The sequence below is a fragment of the Strix uralensis genome, chromosome 3 (genome assembly GCF_047716275.1).
Source record: "Strix uralensis isolate ZFMK-TIS-50842 chromosome 3, bStrUra1, whole genome shotgun sequence".
NCBI classification, from domain to species: domain Eukaryota; kingdom Metazoa; phylum Chordata; class Aves; order Strigiformes; family Strigidae; genus Strix; species Strix uralensis.
In genome coordinates, this window is record NC_133974.1 from 70,499,920 (window position 1) to 70,521,034 (window position 21,115).

The 21,115-nt window shown below is 40.3% G+C and overlaps 1 protein-coding gene across 1 annotated transcript in view; it reads left to right on the top strand.

Annotated features, from left to right (window-relative positions):
- NOX3 (NADPH oxidase 3) overlaps positions 1-21,115 on the top strand; it is a 42,613-nt gene that overhangs the window by 6,493 nt on the left and 15,005 nt on the right. Inside the window, exons 5-9 of the mRNA XM_074864791.1 lie at positions 6,518-6,663; positions 10,449-10,630; positions 13,443-13,572; positions 16,712-16,804; positions 17,955-18,208. Of these exons, the coding sequence (XP_074720892.1) occupies positions 6,518-6,663; positions 10,449-10,630; positions 13,443-13,572; positions 16,712-16,804; positions 17,955-18,208 (805 nt within the window). The remainder of the gene's footprint in view (positions 1-6,517; positions 6,664-10,448; positions 10,631-13,442; positions 13,573-16,711; positions 16,805-17,954; positions 18,209-21,115) is intronic.

Genomic DNA, 21,115 nt, shown 5'->3' on the forward strand with positions numbered 1-21,115 from the left:
CCATTCTAAAAAAAAAAAAAAATCAAATGTAAGTATGTCAATATTGTTGGTGGTCAATATTGTTGTAATTTGTATATAACCTGCACTTTTTCAGTCCACAAAGATAGCATGAAGCTGAATTAAGGGTTCTGTGTAACTGGAAAAGACACAAGGCAGTGGGTGGCAAAAGAACCCAGGCTTGGTCAGGAACAGACTTCCCTGTGCCTGGGTTAGCTGCTGTTCACTTCACTGCGGGCAGAAAGGCCAGGATTTGACCCTTTGATTTTATCATGATGGGTTGGTTAACCAAAACATTTAACTGCTAGCAGCAAGCTCCAATTTGATTATTATCCTGTACAGGCATGCAGAAAAAGAGAGCGAAATCTTTTCCTCAGATAAACACAAGCAATTTCTGTTTAGTTCAATGAGAGTTGTGCATGCTTCACTGAAGGCACAATTGGCTGAATAAGACTAGCTAAATTGACCAGACTTTCAAGATAATTTAATTACATCTCCTTGTATTTAAGAATACGTACAGTAAACACCATGCTCTAATAGCAACCCTTTTCCTCCCTCCCTCCTTCCAATAAAACCTTTTATTTGATCTCAGAGGTGGACTAGATAGAACATCTCAGGGTCAAATACAAATTAATGTATGTTAAGTGCTTCAGACATTCCAGATGTTAAGAACAGCAGTCCAAATCCTTCAGTCTTCATGCACAGTTATAAAAAAAGACTTTGTTTAAAAGATTGCATGATTTATTCTGTACTTTATGTTTGGCCCTGTAGAATAAGGAAAAAAAATAAAACTGAAAATCCTGAGATGTAGTCCCTTAAACTTTGCTCTCATGGTTAACTTACCTAAGTGGTGCAGGGAAAAAACCCAACTGTTGTAAGCTCAGATTTCACAAATCTACATATTAATTTTGGAATTGCTTAGTAAATTCCATACACTGCAGATGCAGAGGACTTTCAGAAAATGCACTTTAGGGATATAAAATATTTTAGCTAATGGCAGTGTATCCAGTGCCAGACTTTTTAGTCTGCTACAACTATTGTACATTAAATGAACCACACTGAAAATGGAATTAGATCTTTGCATTACTCTTACCATCCAGCTATAATTCACTTTTAGATTGCATCATTTTTTCCTAGCACCATACAAAAAATCATCAGAAGTATTAATCTAATAACACTCTAGGCAATATTTAAGATCATGGGAGACTCAGGTAAACCAGCGTATTCAGTACATCATTAGTTTGAATGTTAATAATTTCCACTGTATCATTATACTCTGTACTTTAACAGCTACCACAGAATAACTTGCAAAAAAGACCTCCACTTTTTATTCTGGAAGTCGTCAACACTTGCAATATCCTCTACCTGTTAGATGAAAGCTGGAGGGAATGTCACGCAAAAGGGAAGATGTGGTAAATCCCAAAGAAGAGAGTATGATGGTGTTTCCACTGACGGTAACACAGTGAAGCAGAACGATATGCAGATGAACAAAATGGTGTCCTTTAATAGCCTGTAGAAAAATCTTACTAGGTTAAGTAAGGCTTGCCAAGCCGCTCTCCATCATTTACCAGCAGTCCTGACTGACTAGGGAGGTCCTGACAGATTGGAAATTGGCCAATGTGATGCCCATCTATAAGAAGGGTCGGAAGGATGATCCAGGAAATTACAGGCCTGTCAGCTTAACATTGGTGCCTGGGAAGCTGATGGAACAGCTCATCCTGAGTACCATCACACAACACATGCAGGACAACCAGATGATCAGGCCCAGTCAGCATGGGTTTATGAAAGGCAGGTCCTGCTTGACAAACCTGATCTCCTTCTACGACAGGGTGACCTGCTTATTGGATGAGGGAAAGGCTGTGGATGTTGTCTACCTTGACTTCAGTAAGGCCTTTGACACCGTTTCCCACAGCATTCTCCTGGTGAAACTGGCTGCTCGTGGCTTGGATGGGCACACGCTTTGCTGGGTAAAAGACTGGTTGGATGGCCGTGCCCACCAGAGAGTGGTGGTGAATGGAGTTAAATCCGGTTGGCGGCCGGTCACGAGTGGTGTCCCCCAGGGCTCGGTTTTGGGGCCACTCCTGTTTAACATCTTTATTGATGACCTAGACGAGGGGATCGAGTGCACCCTCAGTAAATTTGCAGATGACACCAAGTTGGGTGGGAGTGTTGATCTGCTCGAGGGTAGGGAGGCTCTGCAGAGAGATCTGGACAGGCTGGAACGATGGGCTACGGCCAACTGTAGGAGTTTCAATAAGGCCAAATGCCGGATGCTGCACTTGGGCCACAACAACCCCCAGCAGCGCTACAGGCTTGGGGAGGAGTGGCTGGAGAGCTGCCAGTCAGAGAGGGACCTGGGGGTGTTGATTGACAGCCAGCTGAACATGAGCAGGCAGTGTGCCCAGGTGGCCAAGAAGGCCAATGGCATCCTGGCTTGTATCAGAAATAGCGTGGCCAGCAGGGACAGGGAAGGGATCTTACCCCTGTACTCGGCACTGGTGAGGCCACACCTCGATTACTGTGTTCAGTTTTGGGCCCCTCACTACAAAAAGGACATTGAATTACTCGAGCATGTCCAAAGAAGGGCAACGAGGCTGGTGAAGGGTCTGGAGCACATGTTGTATGAGGAGCGGCTGAGGGAACTGGGGTTGTTCTGTCTGGAGAAGAGGAGGCTGAGGGGAGACCTCAACGCCCTCTACAACTACCTGAAAGGAGGTGGCAGAGAGCTGGGGATGAGTCTTTTTAACAAAGTAACAAGTGATTGGACAAGAGGGAATGGCCTCAAGTTGCTCCAGGGAAGGTTTAGACTGGATATTAGGAAGTATTTCTTTACAGAACGGGTTGTTAGGCGTTGGAATGGGCTGCCCAGGGCAGTGGTGGAGTCCCCATCCCTGGAGGTGTTTAAGAGTCGGGTTGACATAGCGCTGAGAGATATGGTGTAGTTGAGAATGGTCAGTGTTAGGTTAATGGTTGGACTAGATGATTTCCGAGGTCTTTTCCAACCTAGATGATTCTGTGATTCTGTGAAGTTGCAGAAAGCAGATCTCTTCTTCCAGGGAAAATTTGCAACATGATTACCCTTCATTAAACCTTAGACTTGAGACCTTCTTGAGAAGCTCTGTCTACTCAACCCACAGTTTTTTCCTGTTCAAGTCTGAAAATACTCTGTTAAGAAACGTGGACCTGTGTCTGGAAGAAACTACCACCTCATTCCATTCTCAACACTCGGCATATACCAGATAGCATGAAGTTTCCTGTCACTGCTGACATGACTGGAGTTTGTACAAATCAAGTACAATCCTGCACTTAGAGGAAAGTGCAAGATTTCATAGCCTTCTAAACAACAGAAATGTCATCATTTCACATGAAGATTTCACAATCTGCAGTATCACTTTTTAAAAAATATGTGTTTTGAAGGTGAAGGATAGAGAGTGTGTTATGCTCTGAACACAGATTCGAACCACCACCTCTAATCAGTGTTGTTATTTTAAGTGAGCAAGGATAGTCCAAAACCTGCTGCAGGGGACCCTTGGTAAAACAACACTATGGATCACAATTGTGTGAAGCTCACCTGGTCCCAAGGCTATGGTGACTCTTACATCACTTAGGACTTATAAAGAGCATCCTGCAGGTATAGAGGACAAGAGGCCCAAGTACCATTACTTATTGCAGCAGTAATCAATAGCAGATGCCAAGATATAACTGCTCAGTAGAAGTCCACTCAGAGATTCATTGCCAGGGCTTTCCATCTCTCTCCTCTTTCCCTCCATCCAGTACCAGACTACATGCAGCATGTAACTCCAGAACCTGCCACACACAGCAGTCCATTACCCTGCACCCCATCCTCCAAGTGAGGTCTTTCAGATGACAGAGAAATCAGGTCCTTGTCAAGCAATGACTTGGTTCCTTTCCAGCTGGATCTGATAACATCCTTAACAGGCCAAAACATCTGTTCTGAAAGAAGCCCCTTGTAGGAACAGCTCCCCCTGCTTCCCACTCAGCACTTAAAAGTGCTGTTACACTTAAATACATAAACAGTGTTTATATACTGCTTATATATCAGTTGTACACTGGGGAACAGATTGCCACAGCCCCCACACAGCTGCCACCTAAACCCTGAAGCTCAGAGCCTCTCAGGCTTTTGGGTTTTTACAGTCTGAATCCACACATTTCACTTGCTGTTTGTGGTTTTCTGCAACCTTCCTTCCAGTGTCAGGGTGCTGCCAAGGTGCTGGGCGCTTTCTCTTACACATAGGCTCCAGGGAGCATCTCCCACCTGACACTGGCCAGGTTGTTTCACATGCAGCACCTAATCCATAACAACATACGCAGGACATGCCAGGTCACTGAGTTCAATACCCTCTAATGTTCACAGTCAAGTCATATATGCTATTTCATAAAATGACCAACCTTCAGCTGAAAGCTGCTTAGATTGCTTGATCCCATTATCCCATTTATTGAAAGGTTATTTTAGAGTCTCATTCCTTTGATGACTTGAATCCGTCTTCTAATTTCCAGGCTCATTTTATCTCTGTGCAGTTCATACCCATTTGGATTCAGTCTCCATTCTGCTGAAGCTATTCCAGCTTGTATAAATAATTTATTATTCATTGGGCCAAAGATTCAGAAAAAATGGGAGCTTGATTTTGCAGTTTGGGTGCTCAGAATATTCACTTGGGATGCCTGTGTCAATAAATATTTGATTATTTTTATTAAGGGTTTCATCAGAAGACAGCTCACAGGAGAATAACCAGTCAGCCCAGTGACTAAGACGTGATTTGGTTTAAAGCCCTACTTTAAATTTAATGTAACAAGGATTTTAAAATAGGTCTTTCATCTCCCAGTGAGTATCTAAGCATGGGGCAATGAGGTGAAGCAGGTGTTAGGGAGTGGCAGCGGGGAGTCCCTAAGCTAACATTATGTTTTGAATGAAGTGCAACCTGACAGTCAACCAACCACAGCACATCTACTGCTCTCAAAGGATCACCTCAGAAGAAGAGTGAAAATAATCTCTCTCCAGCCTGGACACATGGGCTAGCCTACTGTTCGGGAGAAGACTGCAATCTTCTACCTTTTTGCACTGGCTGTCTTAAGCATTTCCATGGCCAGCACCCTACCTTAACTCATATTCCTATGCCCACAGCTCTCCCCATGCACTGCAGAGGAGCTGGACTCCAGCATGCAGAAGATTTAGGAATACCAAAGTCCTTATGCATTTAATCCTGTGTTGTCATCTATGATTACACAGTGACTAGCACAGTAAGACATTACTTTTGTGCAAATAGTTACAATTAAAAAAAGAAAAAAAAAAGAAAGAAGAAAGAGGAAAGAAAGAAGGAGAAAGAAAAAGAAGAAAGAAGGAAGAAGAGAGAAGAAAGAAGAGATGAAAGAGACAAAAAGAAAAAAATGAAAAGAAAAAAGAAAAAATAAAAGGAAAAAAGAGGAAATAAATCTTCTTTTGAGAGAATATTGTTCAGGGAAGCAGATTATATCTGGTTTACTACCTTTTAGAAAGGTTTTTTGAATGGTCAGGAACAAGATCAGAAAAACACTGGAGGAGAGATGATAACAGAAAGTTAATGATAAATCCTAGAAATAGCATATCCTAATAGCTCTACTGTAAACATATAATCATTTTTCATTGTCATTTTTTCATTCTTTGGTGTTTAATATTTTGCATTAATTACAACTTTCTTGCAATAGACTTAAGAACCTCTCATACTGAAAACTGAAACTCTGCACCTAGCATGGTTACAGCTTTATCTACGTTAGCCAATAATAAACAAAGTCCTTTCTTTTTCCCCCTTTTGAAATTACCATTGTTCCACTGAGGAAAGGAATTACATGGGAGTTCTTATTTCACTCTAGGGCATTTTTTTAAACTGACTATTCCATATACTTTTTGGAGCAGGCCAGAAGTAAAGGTGATATATGATGCTCAGGACAAATCAGATCTAACACTGTGATACAGACTTCTCCCTTAAAATCATAATTCCTGTGGTATCCCCAGGCTCCACCTGCATAAAGTTCTGCTATAGCTACTTGTTAATAGGGGACAGATTTTGGATGCGTCTCTTAAATATCCCTGGTGCAAGTTGCAAACTGGTCAATGCCTAAAACCGACAAGTTAGTGTCCTGCATAGCAATATTAGACCATGTCATATCCTAGTATATTAATTTAAAAAATAGGGATTTTAATAAGTTTACCTTATTTGTAACAGTTTAAAATCAGAGGCAAACACCTTTATATCATCTCTCAAGAGGTCCTTCTTTGATGACACTGAAGACTGCAGGGCACTTGATTGTAAACATGGGAGGTGACCCTGGAGCTGTTCCTCTCCTCTTGTAGACACATATTTGATAAAATTTGCCTTTTATTGTCAGCTTAACCCTTTCAAAACTCTCAGTTTATGCCCAAGCTTTTTCGAATAGTTCATAGTGTGCTTAATGAAGTTCCTCCTGGCACTGTGGACACATACAAGTGTGTCTGTAATTTCACACTACTCTTTCTCTCATGCAGCCATCCATATTGTTGCCCACTTGATCAACATCGAGCGGTATCATACCAGCCAGTCGAAGGAAGCCGGGGAGTTACAGAATAAACTTTCTGGCCTTGGCAAGAGCCCAAATGAAAGCTACTTGAACCCAATCAGGACCTATGAAACTGTAAGCTGTCACTTCTTGGTTTTCCTCATCTAAAAAGTTTTCCTCTGTGGATTCTATTGTCGGTAAAACTGTATTTCAAAGCCTTTTAACCAGAGCGAGAAGGTGCTGCCAAAGGTTAACCTCAATTTCAGCTGAAAACACTTACCCAGAGCTGCAATTTTCAGGTTACTAAGCTCAAAGAAATGTCTACAGTATTTTAATTAGTTTGTCAGGAGACAGATGGAAGGGGGAATAAGGAGTGTTGTGAATAGTAGGCAATGAAATAAACCTGCAAAGAATTTAAAAAAAAACTAAACTAAACTATCAGTACATGGAACAAACACAATTTCTTTCCAGAAAGAAAAAAAGAAACCAGCAATAGCACATAACAATATTTCTTTCACAGTTGCTGTTTGTCTCTCCCCATGGTTGTGCAGTATCTTCTCAATCTGAGGGTTGATTCTGCCTTGTTACATGTTGAGTGTGGCTGCCCAGGGAAGAGCACATGCAAAACCACCTGGAGGCTTTTGCTGCATATAGGAGAGTGTGCACAGGGAAGCTAGTGCCGCTGTGTGCTCTTCAGAGCCAAGTAGGACTATGGGCACCTCAGCCCTGCAAATAAAAGGTTCTGCTTGCTTCAGGGAAAAAAGTGACTGTGTCTCCTGCCCACTTCTCACAACAGCATGATAAGCTCTTCCTTGTATTACTCATAACATAAACAGAGTCTTTCTGCAAGGTGTGCATGTCAAACACGCTAAAGTCAATCAGCTTTTTCCTTATGCCATTATACTATATATCACATTTATGTTATATGTTTGCTTGTGTACACTGTTGTATACTGTTATATACTGCAGGGTTGAAATGGTCCTGGTGAGATTCCCACACATATTGTTTCTGCTTTTTAGAAAATTTCCACATAGTCAGCGTGCACTAAAGACTGATTGAACACCACGGAGTGGGGCTCTTTCAATTAGTAGTGTGCTCCACTGAAACAAGAAACAAAGTGAGACAATGGCTGGACAACCATCTGTAGGATTTGATAGTACTTTTCAGTTAGAAGACATTTTGTCCTGCTTTTCCTCAGTTCCTTTCCAGTTTAGACAGTGTGATTTTTACATCTTTCAAAAGAAACAAGTAAACAGTTCTGAAGTTTGAAGAAGATCAAGCAAATTAATGGCCTCAGTGGTATGAATATAAAAGTCTTCATGTTGATGTTGACAAAGTAGTCAGGTTTATTTGAACAGGACAGTGAGCCAAGGACCCAGCTGCAGAGTCTTTCAGTACACCTGGTGCCCACTCTCACCACATGCACGTGAGGTGTTCCCCAGGAACAGAACAAAGCTCACAGGTCTGAACACGAACCTACCATCTTTCAGTATACATTTTTTTCTTCACTAAGCCCATGGTGATATAATTGTGAGGTAGGCCTCTAACTAACATTAAGATCCTAAATACCCTTGAGGAGGAAAGGTAGCATTTTTTGAGATCTTTTCCCAGATTTCTCACAGTAATATGCCCTACAATTACCTTTCAATTTACAGCCTAGATTTTACTCTAACCTCTAATATTTATGTCTTTTATCAGTCACTTGTGTCCCAGTAGCTACACTCAGAATTAATAAATTATGAAGGAAAGCAAATAAAAGATTGCTTCTAACTTCAGAAAGTTCTGAGAGCAACAGTTCAGGCTTTCTTTTCAGTTTCATCCTACCCTTGTAGTAGCAATGTACTAAGTGTCTTTGACATTTTTCCTTGTTTCATCTCAACATTCAAACTAGCCACTGTAGTGGAAATGTTCAAAATATCACCTAGATCAATCCTGTTAATATGTAATAGGATCTGAACACACTCTTCAGAGGCACCAATTTGAAAATGTACTGTGTGCTGTCAAGTGTGAACATTTGAAAGAATGATTTTACTGTAAAAAATGACTGTAAAAATGGCATTGTGGAATTTTATCACCTCTAGGATTTCCATATCAAATGAGTGCACTTTACAAGTACAATATAGGGCTTTATTTCTCCTAGTGTATTAAGCTGTAGAACCAACTCAGGATCCAGAAGGCATGCTGAACTCCTTCATTCCTGCGCATCAGCACCAGGAAAACAGATATATATGCTTTGCAGGCCAAATGGAGACTTCATTTATACTCTGTTGGCATATCTAGCTTTAGTTTCATCTTGCATGTGAGATTTTTACTGTTCTTCACGATTTGCACTTTATAACTGAGATCAGCATCTGACTGTTGTGTTCAAAATACATCTTCTGTTTATTTTGGTGGGTTTAGACAGATGTAACAGACCTGTGCTTATTTCTGTGAGTCATGAACAAGAAGAAACATGTTCTAGCCCAGCATATTAATGTATCATCACTGACAAGCATAAAAATGTAAATATAAATACGTCTTTTAAAAAATAAATGCAAGTATTATCCAAAGTATCTTCACGTAAATGTAAGGAGCCAGCAGCACTACAGGCTTGGGGAGGAGTGGCTGGAGAGCTGCCAGTCAGAGAGGGACCTGGGGGTGTTGATTGACAGCCAGCTGAACATGAGCAGGCAGTGTGCCCAGGTGGCCAAGAAGGCCAATGGTATCCTGGCTTGTATCAGAAATAGCGTGGCCAGCAGGGACAGGGAAGGGATCTTACCCCTGTACTGGGCACTGGTGAGGCCGCACCTCGATTACTGTGTTCCGTTTTGGGCCCCTCACTACAAAAAGGACATTGAATTACTCGAGCGTGTCCAGAGAAGGGCAACGAAGCTGGTGAAGGGTCTGGAGCACAGGTCATACGAGGAGCGGCTGAGGGAACTGGGGTTGTTTAGTCTGGAGAAGAGGAGGCTGAGGGGAGACCTCATCGCCCTCTACAACTACCTGAAAGGAGGTTGCAGAGAGCTGGGGATGAGTCTTTTTAACAAAGTAACAAGTGATAGGACAAGAGGGAATGGCCTCAAGTTGCTCCAGGGAAGGTTTAGACTGGATATTAGGAAGTATTTCTTTACAGAACGGGTTGTTAGGCGTTGGAATGGGCTGCCCAGGGCAGTGGTGGAGTCCCCATCCCTGGAGGCGTTTAAGAGTCGGGTTGACATAGCGCTGAGGGATATAGTGTAGTTGGCAACTGTCAGTGTTCGGTTAATGGTTGGACTAGATGATCTTCAAGGTCTTTTCCAACCTAGATGATTCTGTGATTCTGTGATTCTGAGCAGGGAAATGAACTATGCTGTCTAGGTAAAAGAGAGCATGCCATTTTTATACACCATTTCAGGCTTGCTAAAAACCCACAAACTTTGAAGTAAAATAAGCACAAAAGAGCCCCACACCTTTATGGTTACAGGTGTCTTAGCACCTTACTTTATCACCCTCACATGAATAAGCTGGTTTCTAGTGCTGTTTTGCTTATCACATCTCTAGGTTTAATCTTCTCATTTCTCTAATCATTTTCCTTTTTTTCTGAGACACTTTTACATAAGCAAAATAGATAAAAGTACTAATGAGACTGTCTAATTTCCTCCTTTCAATTCCTGAAACAAATAAGTGGCAGCAAACATTTACACATCTGTCTGGGATAAGCCTGAGTGGAAATAGAGCAGAGGGATGTTTTTCCATGCTTTTCTGTGGTAAAATGGAGCTTTGCCTTGCCTCCATGTCTTGTTCTGGTTTTGTTCCTATCCTGAAAATATATCTTAGATTTTGGTTTCATATGTAATAGAAGCAACAGTAACAACAGTAACAGTAACAGAAGTAGTAATAAAAAAACTATTATAACAACAATAGCTACTAATATTAGTACTAATGATGTATTCTTATTTTAGAACACAACAGGAGAGGCACTAACCACCATAGCTGGAATAACTGGAGTTGTGATAACTGTGGCTTTAATTCTGATCATTACTTCATCCACTGAGCTCATCAGAAGATCATGCTATGAGGTGTTCTGGTATACCCATCACCTCTTTGTGGTTTTCTTCATTGGTTTAATAATCCATGGCATGGGGTAAGTGTCTGCATAAACTACATGGGGTATACGTACACAGTCTGAGATTAAACATGATTCAAATCTATAATCCTGTGCTTTTCCATTAACAAACTGCTGAGATCTTTGCTTGGAGACAGATTGCAAAATGAAAGCATTTTGAAATTAAAACACACCACTTTTCTGAGGACTAAAAGTGTATTGTAGTTCTTTCAATCACCCTTCTACCATTTTACAATCTGCACTTTATCAATGCATCAGTCTGAACTTTCATCCCTGGGAGCTGGGGGCATTACAGATTAGGAATCAAACCTTTGTAGGTTGAAATTAATAAGGGATAGACCTTACACTCACAGCTCTTGTAAGGCATTTTGTAAGAGAGCTTGTACAAGCCTGTCAGCTACCCTATGGTGGGTATCCCTGTGTCCATTCTCTGCATCCATAAATGTAACAGTGGTTTTGACCTTTTTGTCTGTGGGGGAAAGAACCCCAAATTTCCTTACCGTAGAGAAATACTGTGCAGTAGCAGTAGGCACTATATTACAAACCAGGTTTAAATGACTACAGTAACAAACAACTCAATCATAGAACCATAGAATACCCAGTTGGAAGGGACCTCAAGGATCATCTGGTCCAACCCTTCTTGGCAGAACCATGGTCTAGACAAGATGACCCAGCACCCTGTCCAGCTGAATCTTAAAAGTGTCCAATGTTGGGGAATCCACCACTTCCCTGGGGAGATTATTCCAGTGGCTGATTGTTGTCATGGTGAAAAATTTTTCTCTTGCGTCCAGTCAGAATGTCCCCAGGAGTAACTTGTACCCACTACCCCTTATCTTTTCCCTATGACTCCTTGTAAAAAGGGAGTCTCCATCTTCTTTGTAGCCACCCTTTAAATAGTGGAACATGGTGATAAGATCTCCCACAAGCCTTGTCTTCTCAAGGCTGAACAAAGCCAATTCTCTCAGCCTTTCCTCATATGCAGGCTTCCCAGCCCTTTGATCACCTTTGTGGCCCTCCTTTGGACCCTCTCCAGCCTGTCCACATCTTTTTTGTATAGTGGGGACCAAATCTGAACACAGTATTCCATGTGTGGCCTGACAAGTGCTGAGTAGAGTGGGATGATGACTTCTTTATCTCTGCTGGTGATGCCCTTGTTGATGCAACCCAGTATCCTGTTGGCTTTCTGTGCCACAGCAGTGCGCTGTTCACTCATACTGAGCTTGTCCATCAGAATCCCCAGGTCCCTTTCCACAATGCTACTCTCCAGCCAGGTAGATCCCAGTCTGTGCTGCACTCCTGGATTGTGTTTACCCAGGTGCAAGACCTTACAATTCTCCTTCTTGAACTTCATGAGGTTCTTGTTAGCCCACTCCTCCAGCCTATCTAGGTCTTCTTGTGGGGTGGCTCTCTCTCCTGAAGTTTAAACATAAACTCAAGTTTATGACTAGCCCAGTCAGGTGGCTTTTACGGAGAGGGATGACTGCTAGATTGCTGATTGTCTCCCTGTTCCTCAGCACAAGAGGAAGGTCCATCTTCTTGGTACAGGGCTCTGGTTCTTACTCCAAGGGACAGCAGAGTCAGGGGAGCCTCCCTAAGAAGCTCAGGGGCTGATAAATCCCCTGTCTATGCAGAGTGAGAGCAAGAAGGTACCTAGTGCTGAAAACATTTCCATCTTATGGTTCCAGCTCCACTGACATCTTCTGCTTCTTATCCATTGTGTGCTTTCCCCCATTTCCTTTTCTCATTTCTTTGTGACAGTGTTAATGTGAATCTACAGTGGTACATCTACATTCACATGTTAATTCAGATAGGGAGTGCAGTTTTGGAGTAAATCTCATGGTCCTCCTCACCTTCTAGGTTTGGTTCATACCATGGTACAATCCCTGGACTGCATAACACAGTCCCAACAGAGCAGCACCCTGTTGCCCCAGCACGTCCCTACCACTACCCCATTTATGAAAAGGAGTCAAAACCCAAGGATTCATCCACTTCCCAACTCTTTCTCCTTCCCAGGTGACTGAACAAAACTCACTCGAGCCTACCTCCTTTTCTACCTTTCTGTCTGAACTGGTGGCAGCCGATGACACTGCCATGTAGAAAAAGACAGCACTTCTTATCTCCTCGTCTCGTTAGACTAGTGGGCAGCACAGGCTAACATTGTAGAAACAAAGTAAGTATGGGAGGGAAAATTCAGAGAAACAATATGAAACAAATAGGTTTCCCCATTAAAATCTTCCTTCTCTACCCATAATCAACACCAGCTGAAACCCATTTAAATTAAACAGTCAGGATTGATATGCTTGGGAAAATTCACATTATTAATATTCTCAGAAGTAAAGAAGCTAGAATTTAATATGTTTAGAGAGTATACATCTAATTATGGTTCTCCAACTTTATTTGCAGCTTTTAAAAATGCATTTAGAAAGCAGCAAAGGAAAGAGAAGGTCTGTCACTATTAAATTTTATTATTTTACTAAACAATACCAGATGCTCATATACAGAGGAGGTCAAAGTGTCTGCTCCAAAGAACTTAGAAATCATTCTAATTTTGTCACAAACAGCACAATGTACATTTTCTACACAAGGACTGTCCACACTTCAGCTGCATTGATGTATATCAATACTATAACACACTTCTTGCATTTGGTCAAAAAGTCATGGCAAAGCTAAAGGAAAGGTAATTTGAATAAGAGAGCCGAACAGGGTGGAAATGGCCAGTTCTTGAACTTTCAGTTATGGCTGAATCTGCATTCAACTACTAGTGCAAAACCTACAGATGCACAAAAACCTTGCAAAGAAGCACATCACTGATGAACATTTTTGTTTTAAGTCAGCTTGTCCGAGGTCAGACGCCTCAGAGCCTGCTGCTTCACAATGTCACTTACTGTAAAGATCACTACTTGGAATGGGACAACGCCACTCAGTGCCCTTTGCCACAGTTTTCTGGCAACAAACCTGTGGTAAGAGTGATGTTTGTCTTCTGTTTTTAATTTCATGTCCTTCCTTGGGAGGCCCAATGACTTGGGGATCAGGGGGCTGGAGTGTATGCTAGTGACCGGCACTTAGTGTCATGTTTAGAGAGTGCTTCCACATTTCTGTTCCATGACCTCTCCCTGTGCATTAAGATAGTGATCCTGACCCCATCTATAATCAGTATAGACAGGTACAGATGAAGAGTGATGAATAAAACATTGGTGTCATTAATAATAATTTTTATTTCTGGAAGATCCTTTAGTTAGGCAACACTCCCTTTGAAGGGTATGGATTTCAGAATTTTACTCTATTTAAATCTGTTGTTGTACACTTATTTTTAATTATTCAGTATCACCAATATCCTTGCTGTGTTCATGGCATAAACATAGCCTCCAAGTGGAAACCTTACATGGGTAGAGATACAGAAAATACAATGGAACAGTAAAGCTAGGGATGCAAATTAATGTTATTATTTTAGCTAATAGTACTTTAATATGGATAATCTAAATACCAAGGGAGAATAAGTTGAAGATAAAATTATGTCCTTGCTTTGGGGTAGATGCTTCATATTGTCCAGCCTTGATGTCTTAAGTTAGGTAAAAAGGAAAGAATTTGAAACAATGAATTATGAAAGGGAAAGGCAAAAGGCAGGGAAAATGTCCCACGGAAGGGTGGTTTTGCTGCAACAAGATTGCAAATCCACAGGGGGTAATTAAGTAGCAGATTTGTACAGTATGTCAGATGTCTAGCATCCAAACAAAATCATTTAACATTTACAGCTCAAGATTTAGCTTGCTCATATGCAAGTTTTTGTTGTTTCTTCCAAAAAGAGAAAACATACCAAAGGAAATCCTAAAGTAGAGGAGAAAAATTAGCATTCAGTGTCTTGCAGCTCTTTTAATGGCTGACATAGATTTTTCTTAAACTAAACTATTGTTAGCCACTATCCAACCCGCATATTAATGAGAAAATGAATGCCTCTCTAAAAATTTCAGCTACAATGTCGCCATAAAAATCAATACATGGCTACGCACCATGAATACAGACACAAGCTTGCTTCCAACAGCATGTCTTGACATTCATTATCATAAAGCTAACTGGAGAGAACTTCTACTTCTCTGTGTTAAACCTATTTTGCCACACTTTCCTGCCTACCCAAGGCCATACTTGCAAAGTCACATTACTTTAAATGAATTGTGATAATACCATATGGCATATAGATCATCTCTAAGAAGAGTGCTTTGCTGGATGGGTAGTGTGCTATGGTGTGATACATGCTAGACACTGCAGATAGATAGCACAAATTCGTTCAAAGGCTAAAAAGCCATGGCAAGGCTTGTGCAGCACCGGCAGGGCAGGAACAGATGGGGTTGAGCAGGGAGGGGACAGTCTTGTGCACAGCTGGGATTGTGTGGGGTGACACCGGAATGCATGCCCTGCTGGCCACAGCTCCCATGGGAGGCTACCACGGCAGAGCCCCTCTCTCAGTCACGCCACATGTGCTTCACTGATCCATATTTCAGCAGGTAGGAGTCCAGTCTGGCTCCCACTGAGGACAATGAAGCATCTCTGTTGCACCCAAGGCATTCAGACTTTTATCCTCACAGCCTCTCCTGAGCCATCGCTGCCCCATCTCAGTTCATTCTCATTACAGGAGGAAACACCACTCGGGCAAGAATACCGATGTCCTGATTAGCTGACCAGGAGCTGTGTTGCCTAGCAGCCCATCCCTCCTGGTGGATGCCCTGTTGTCCCAACCCAGCCAAAACATATTTTGGATCGAATGCTCCATTGCACTGGAGCGATGGCACATTTGAAATCCTAGCTGAGCTCTTGCACAGGGTAGCCTGCAACTTTAACATTCCTGTCACGTGCTTTTATTTACAGGTAGCACAAATGGAAAGGAGGAAAAACAGGTCTCATCATTATTGTGGCTTGATATATGCAAATATATTCAAGATGTGAAATTACCCACTGTGCAGAGACACCTGTAGTATTTAGGGACAACGGATATGTTGAGTTTCTGCTTTAACTGAGAATCTTCTGGCTTATGCTGGTTTCTTCCCATTATTAAATCATGCATTTTTTAATTTAATTTTCAAGACTTAACCTTGGGAAATTGCCACTCCATCCTCTTAGCACTTTCTAAGGAAGCCACATAATTTTATGGCTTGCTTCTCATAAAAGATACTTTATAACCCCTGTTACCCAGCTTGTGGAGCAAAGTCAATGTTTCAGCAAGTAAAGTTACTCTTTGGAGATTTTAAAAGCCACATGATTGTGGAGTCTTCAGTTTGCTACAATGAGCTGTGTAATTAACAAAACTGAAAATAAAACAGTATCTCTTCTAGGAAAAAAAATATTTTTTTAAATCATGAAGATTCAATTACATCTAATTATCTTAGCTATCAGTGCAACTCAGTGAAATCATCAGCTAGTATACTTGAATAGCCAAGTATCTTGGATTGTTATAGTGATCAGTACATACGATTAGCAAGTACAAGCACAGCAATCATCTGCAATACTTAAAGTATGACCAGCTTAGTATCCTAGATCAAAAAAACACATTTATTGATACAGAGCTGACTAATGAATTAAATGGAAATGTATCCCGTTGCTCTAATTGAATATTTGGGACTTAATGTTTTCTCATGCAGCATCAGAAAACTCACAGCTGACAATAAAAGCTATTCTTGTCTGACCCTTCTGAAATATTTTAGACTTTGAAGAGCAAAAAATAGTAAGGCTATGGGTCATATTGTATAAATGTATACATCTATATGTCTTCAGGTCCAATGACATCTATATGTAACACCTAAATAGAATAATCCTTTTGCCTTTTAGTAGGAAAAGATTTTAAAGGACTCTTCTTGGACAGAATACAGATAGATATTAGCACCGCTTTTGGAGTGCGTCTGTGAAGGAGTCCCATATGTCTGTTCCACAAGAAAGCCAGAACTGCTACAGTAGCAACAGAAATACTCTCATGAAAAAGGCGAACCAAAAATCACAGAAGAGAAATCAAATAATTTCATTTTAGGCTACCTGCTGATTTAAACCAGAAATGCAAAACATTTTTGTAGACATTCAAATAAATGTTGTTTCTTAATATGCAACTTTCTACAGGCTTGGAAGTGGGTTTTATGTCCTATGGTGTTGTACATCTGTGAAAGAATTGTTAGATTTTGGAGATTTCAACAGGAGGTGGTCATTACTAAGGTATGTAACATAGCTTGCATGTCTGTGTAAAAAAGCCATTATGTCAATGACTTTCTTATTTTTTATTGGTAACCTCTCTACATTATGACCTTATTTTTCACTCCTAGCTTCAGCAGCTCTTCCATCATTACCATGGTTTCAGCCAAGTATTGATTTTTTTGGTTTCACATTCATTCCAATAGCAAGTCCATAAGAATATTCCATATGGTACCAAATTTCATTAATCAAGTACCAGACTTTACACCACCATAACACAAACATCTGCACAGAGGGTCTCACATTTTAATGAACAGAAACCATGTTCCACTCCAGTAAATGCCAGAGACACCCTCAACTGCAGTAGGACACAGTTTTTATTTTCAAATCTGGAGGCTTCCAAGGACATTAAGAGTTATTTTATCAGTTAGCATAAATAGTCGAAGCTTCATTAACACCACTGTAACAATTGATCCTAGTTGTAAATATCTCTGTGTGCTAAGGGCCTATTTAAGTCACAGCAGATTGAATGGGGAATGCTGCTATTGAAGAAGCCATGTCCACATGTATCAAGCTGGCAATCAGAACAGACTTGTGTGAGGGGAAAAGTATGTTGGATAAGTCTTGGTACTGATTTCACAGAGTGGCTGTGATGTGAGAATCTCAGTATACTATGTGTGACATATAAAACTGGGTGCTTGACTGAGATTACCTCTTAATAAAAATTTTTAGACTTGAGTTGAATTAGGCTCAGTGGGCTTTTTTCTTCTTGTCAAACCAACAATAATCCCATACATGTCAATTGTGTTACATGAGAGTAAATCTGGGAAATTATTCCAGTCTATTAAGGAATACTTTTGCATAGGGTCTACTAGGATAGAAAGTTGACAAATTGTTGAATTGTTACAGCCTTTTCTCTGCCTCTTACACTCACAAAGCAAGCTGCCCCTCGATGCACACTGTATGTGCTTTCAAGCTATTGGGCAGCAACAGCACTGCAACATGCAGTTTAGGAGGCAATCTACAAAACATTTAAAAATTACTGTGCATCCCAATTTGCATTAACTTGTGGTTGAACTCAAGTAGAAACGATTGCAATGTCACCTGTAATCTAATGGAAACACACAGTTACTCTTCTGAGGAAAATAAAACAGGTCCTTTTATTACTGTTTAGGTGGTGACACATTCCTCTGGAGTCCTTGAGCTTCACATGAAGAAACATGGCTTTAAAATGGGACCTGGTCAATATATCTTTCTACAGTGTCCATCTGTCTCACAGCTGGAGTGGCACCCTTTCACCCTCACCTCAGCTCCCGAGGAGGACTTCTTCAGTGTTCACATACGAGTGGTCGGGGATTGGACTGCAGCCCTTTTCAAGGCCTTTGGAGCAGAGGAAAAAGCTTTCAGGGAACTGTGGACGTTACCAAGGTTTGAACAACAAAAAATACATTTTAAAATGTTAATTCTACATTTTAAAATAAATGTTAACATTTTAACTTTAATTCATTTTGTGTGTGTTCTTTATGATACAGTATTAGATTGTAGTTCTGGATTCATAAATATATCATTATGCTAAAAGAACCACAAATAAACACAGTCATGAACTTAGGACAACAGCTACCAAGAAGACATGATGACTAATCCAAGATTTAAAGTCCATATCAATATCTCTGTCGCTATCATCTAAATCTCTAACATCTATATCTACACCTAAAGATATCCATTTTTACAGACAGGTGCTTAAGAACTGAATTAAAATGACACTAGAAGCTATCTGCTAGCTTTGTGCCTATATGCTTATGCTCTGATAGCACCCATCCCCTGCCATCCAAAATGTCAGCTTTTCCCTTTCAGTTACTTAGATATTTTGTGGCCTCAGAAAGTTCTGCCTGAACCTTACTTTTTTACAGCAGTGTCCCTCAACTCTGTCTCCAGTTTCCAAACCCCGCTCCACTTTATAAGGGTTATTGGTGTTCAAATTCTGTATCTGTGGCATCTTAATCCAAGCAAAAGCTTGATGCTTTGTTGTTGCAAGTCAGCAGGGCTCTGCTGAAGTTGATGGAGACATCCTGACTTACATCAGCAAAGCATCTGGCTCTATACATAATGCATTCAAACCATGTAGCTCCTTGCACGCATAGTGGAGTTTTACAGCAAAGAAGAGCCCGGCACAGGATCATTTCAATTCTGGTGGAGTGTGTAGGGCCCGGGACCAAAGGGACTATTTTCCCACTGGAAAACTGCTTTTGATGAGGGTGTTCTAGTAAAATTGAACAGCAAAATGCACTTGTTTAACTACATTTATATAATTTAATGGAAACTGGACATTAAATTAATGGAACATTCCTCTAAAAAGCTTATAGACACCACTGAGCTCCAGAGGCATACTAGAAGGTGGGGACACAGAAGAAAGTCTGGTCCAGTCCTTGCATTGTATCAGTTAATAAGAATTAGAACTGAAAACCGTGCCTTTGCTAAAGGCAACTGTAATGAGAAGTGTGTCATTTCAGCAGAACTGGAGCAAAAATTGTCCAAAGTGATTGACAGCCAGTGTAAAGAATGAGAAAGAGAAAAATGTTATCAAACGTTGCTGGCCACAATGCAGAGTTGAAATTAACAGCACTGTCATATATAAAGACTTTTCTTTTTAATCTTGTTAGGGTGCCTAATGCCATCATTCAGTTGCTTTCATGCAATATATTAAAAAGAATATTTCAGTAGTTAAGCTAGCAACAAAGCAAAACCAAGTCTTTTTCACAGGTTTCAATATCTAAAGATAAACACCAAATTGGTGACTATACTAAAAAATAACATATAGGAGAAACTGAGCAGAAGACAGAAGACATGTAGTAACAATGATAAGGTAAGGTTCTAAAAATAAAATGTCTATTGTAATTAATAAAAGAAGACTAAAATAAAATGTATGTACATTTATAGAGGTAGCAAAGACAGTGGCGATTTCCGGCCAATTTGAGAGATAAGACCATAGAATAGACTATTCCTGTGAAAATAATCAAGTTCCATATTATGCCTCTTTGGGATTTTGGCTCACTTAATCGCTGTTTTAGCACATTGTCCCAAAATATAACTTCTTTTACAGTCAGGAGTACTACACAGTCATGCTTAGCGGCAAATGTTTAAATTCTAAAAATAATACAAGAATCCATAATGTTATTTTTCCAGAACTAAATACTTGCCCTGTCTTTCTCAAAAGTATAATGTTTCTTTCTAATGAAATTGTGTAGATGGACACAAAGAATATGGAGAATCCAAGCCACAGCCCTATTTTCTACTCCTCCCTTGGCAAATGCAATGTAATATTTTTTGTCATTTTGTTTACTATCTTCCTATCTTCCTCCACCCTCTCTAGATCGAATGAATGGGTTGTATATCTCAGTTTCTCTTTCTCCACTTTCTCCTCCCTACTTCTCTGAGTCTCTGTATTTGGCTAAGCTCTCTAGCTACGGCTGAGCAAGGCATTCAAACCAATGATGGGTTCTCTGTCAACTGAGGATTTAGGAGCAGACTGACAAGACAAATCTCTGTAAGGAATGGTTCAGAAATAATTGATCCTGTCTTGCAGCACAGAGACAGATTAAAGAATCTCTTGAAATTCCTTCCAGATCAATTTTTTCTCAATCTACTAACAGTAATGAGAATTGCTCCCAAGCCCACATTGAACTAAATAGAAAGCTTACCTGAAAGCAGTTCTTAGGAACTTTACATATATATGGTAAATTAACCGTATTTTACAGGAAGTTTTGAGTGCTCAAAAAGTACAGGGCTGGACAATAATCTAAATAACAATACATATTTTAAAAAAAGATTATTTTGTTTATACCTGAAGCCAGATTTCCAAAAGTTATCCCTGAGCAGCTGTTTCATTTGCTATCAGACTTGCAGAGCATTTGGAATATTGAAATAAAAGTGACAAGTACAAATGAAAGGGAAAATATTTGCTAGAACTTCAGGTACATTTTAATAAAGCAACAATAGGGTTTTAGAAACATTGTGTCCCTATATTTGTGTGTACCGTTGCTTGGTGATCCCCCTTTCTTTTCCTATTAAAACATTTCATTCTTCCTACATCTGCGTATTGTTCAGTAGTATTTGAGCTGAATTTCAAAAATTATTCATTCAATAAAGAGCACAAAACAACAGAAAATCTGAAAGAAGTAAAAAATGAATTTTTTCTAAAGACTGGGTGTTAGTGAAACTGTCTTCCAGAGCATTTATGTTATTTAAAGACAGACTGGACAGAGCACTCCAAAGTACTGTATGTATTTAGATTTCATGTCACTAGAGGAATTAATCTGATTATTTAATAATCTTTTT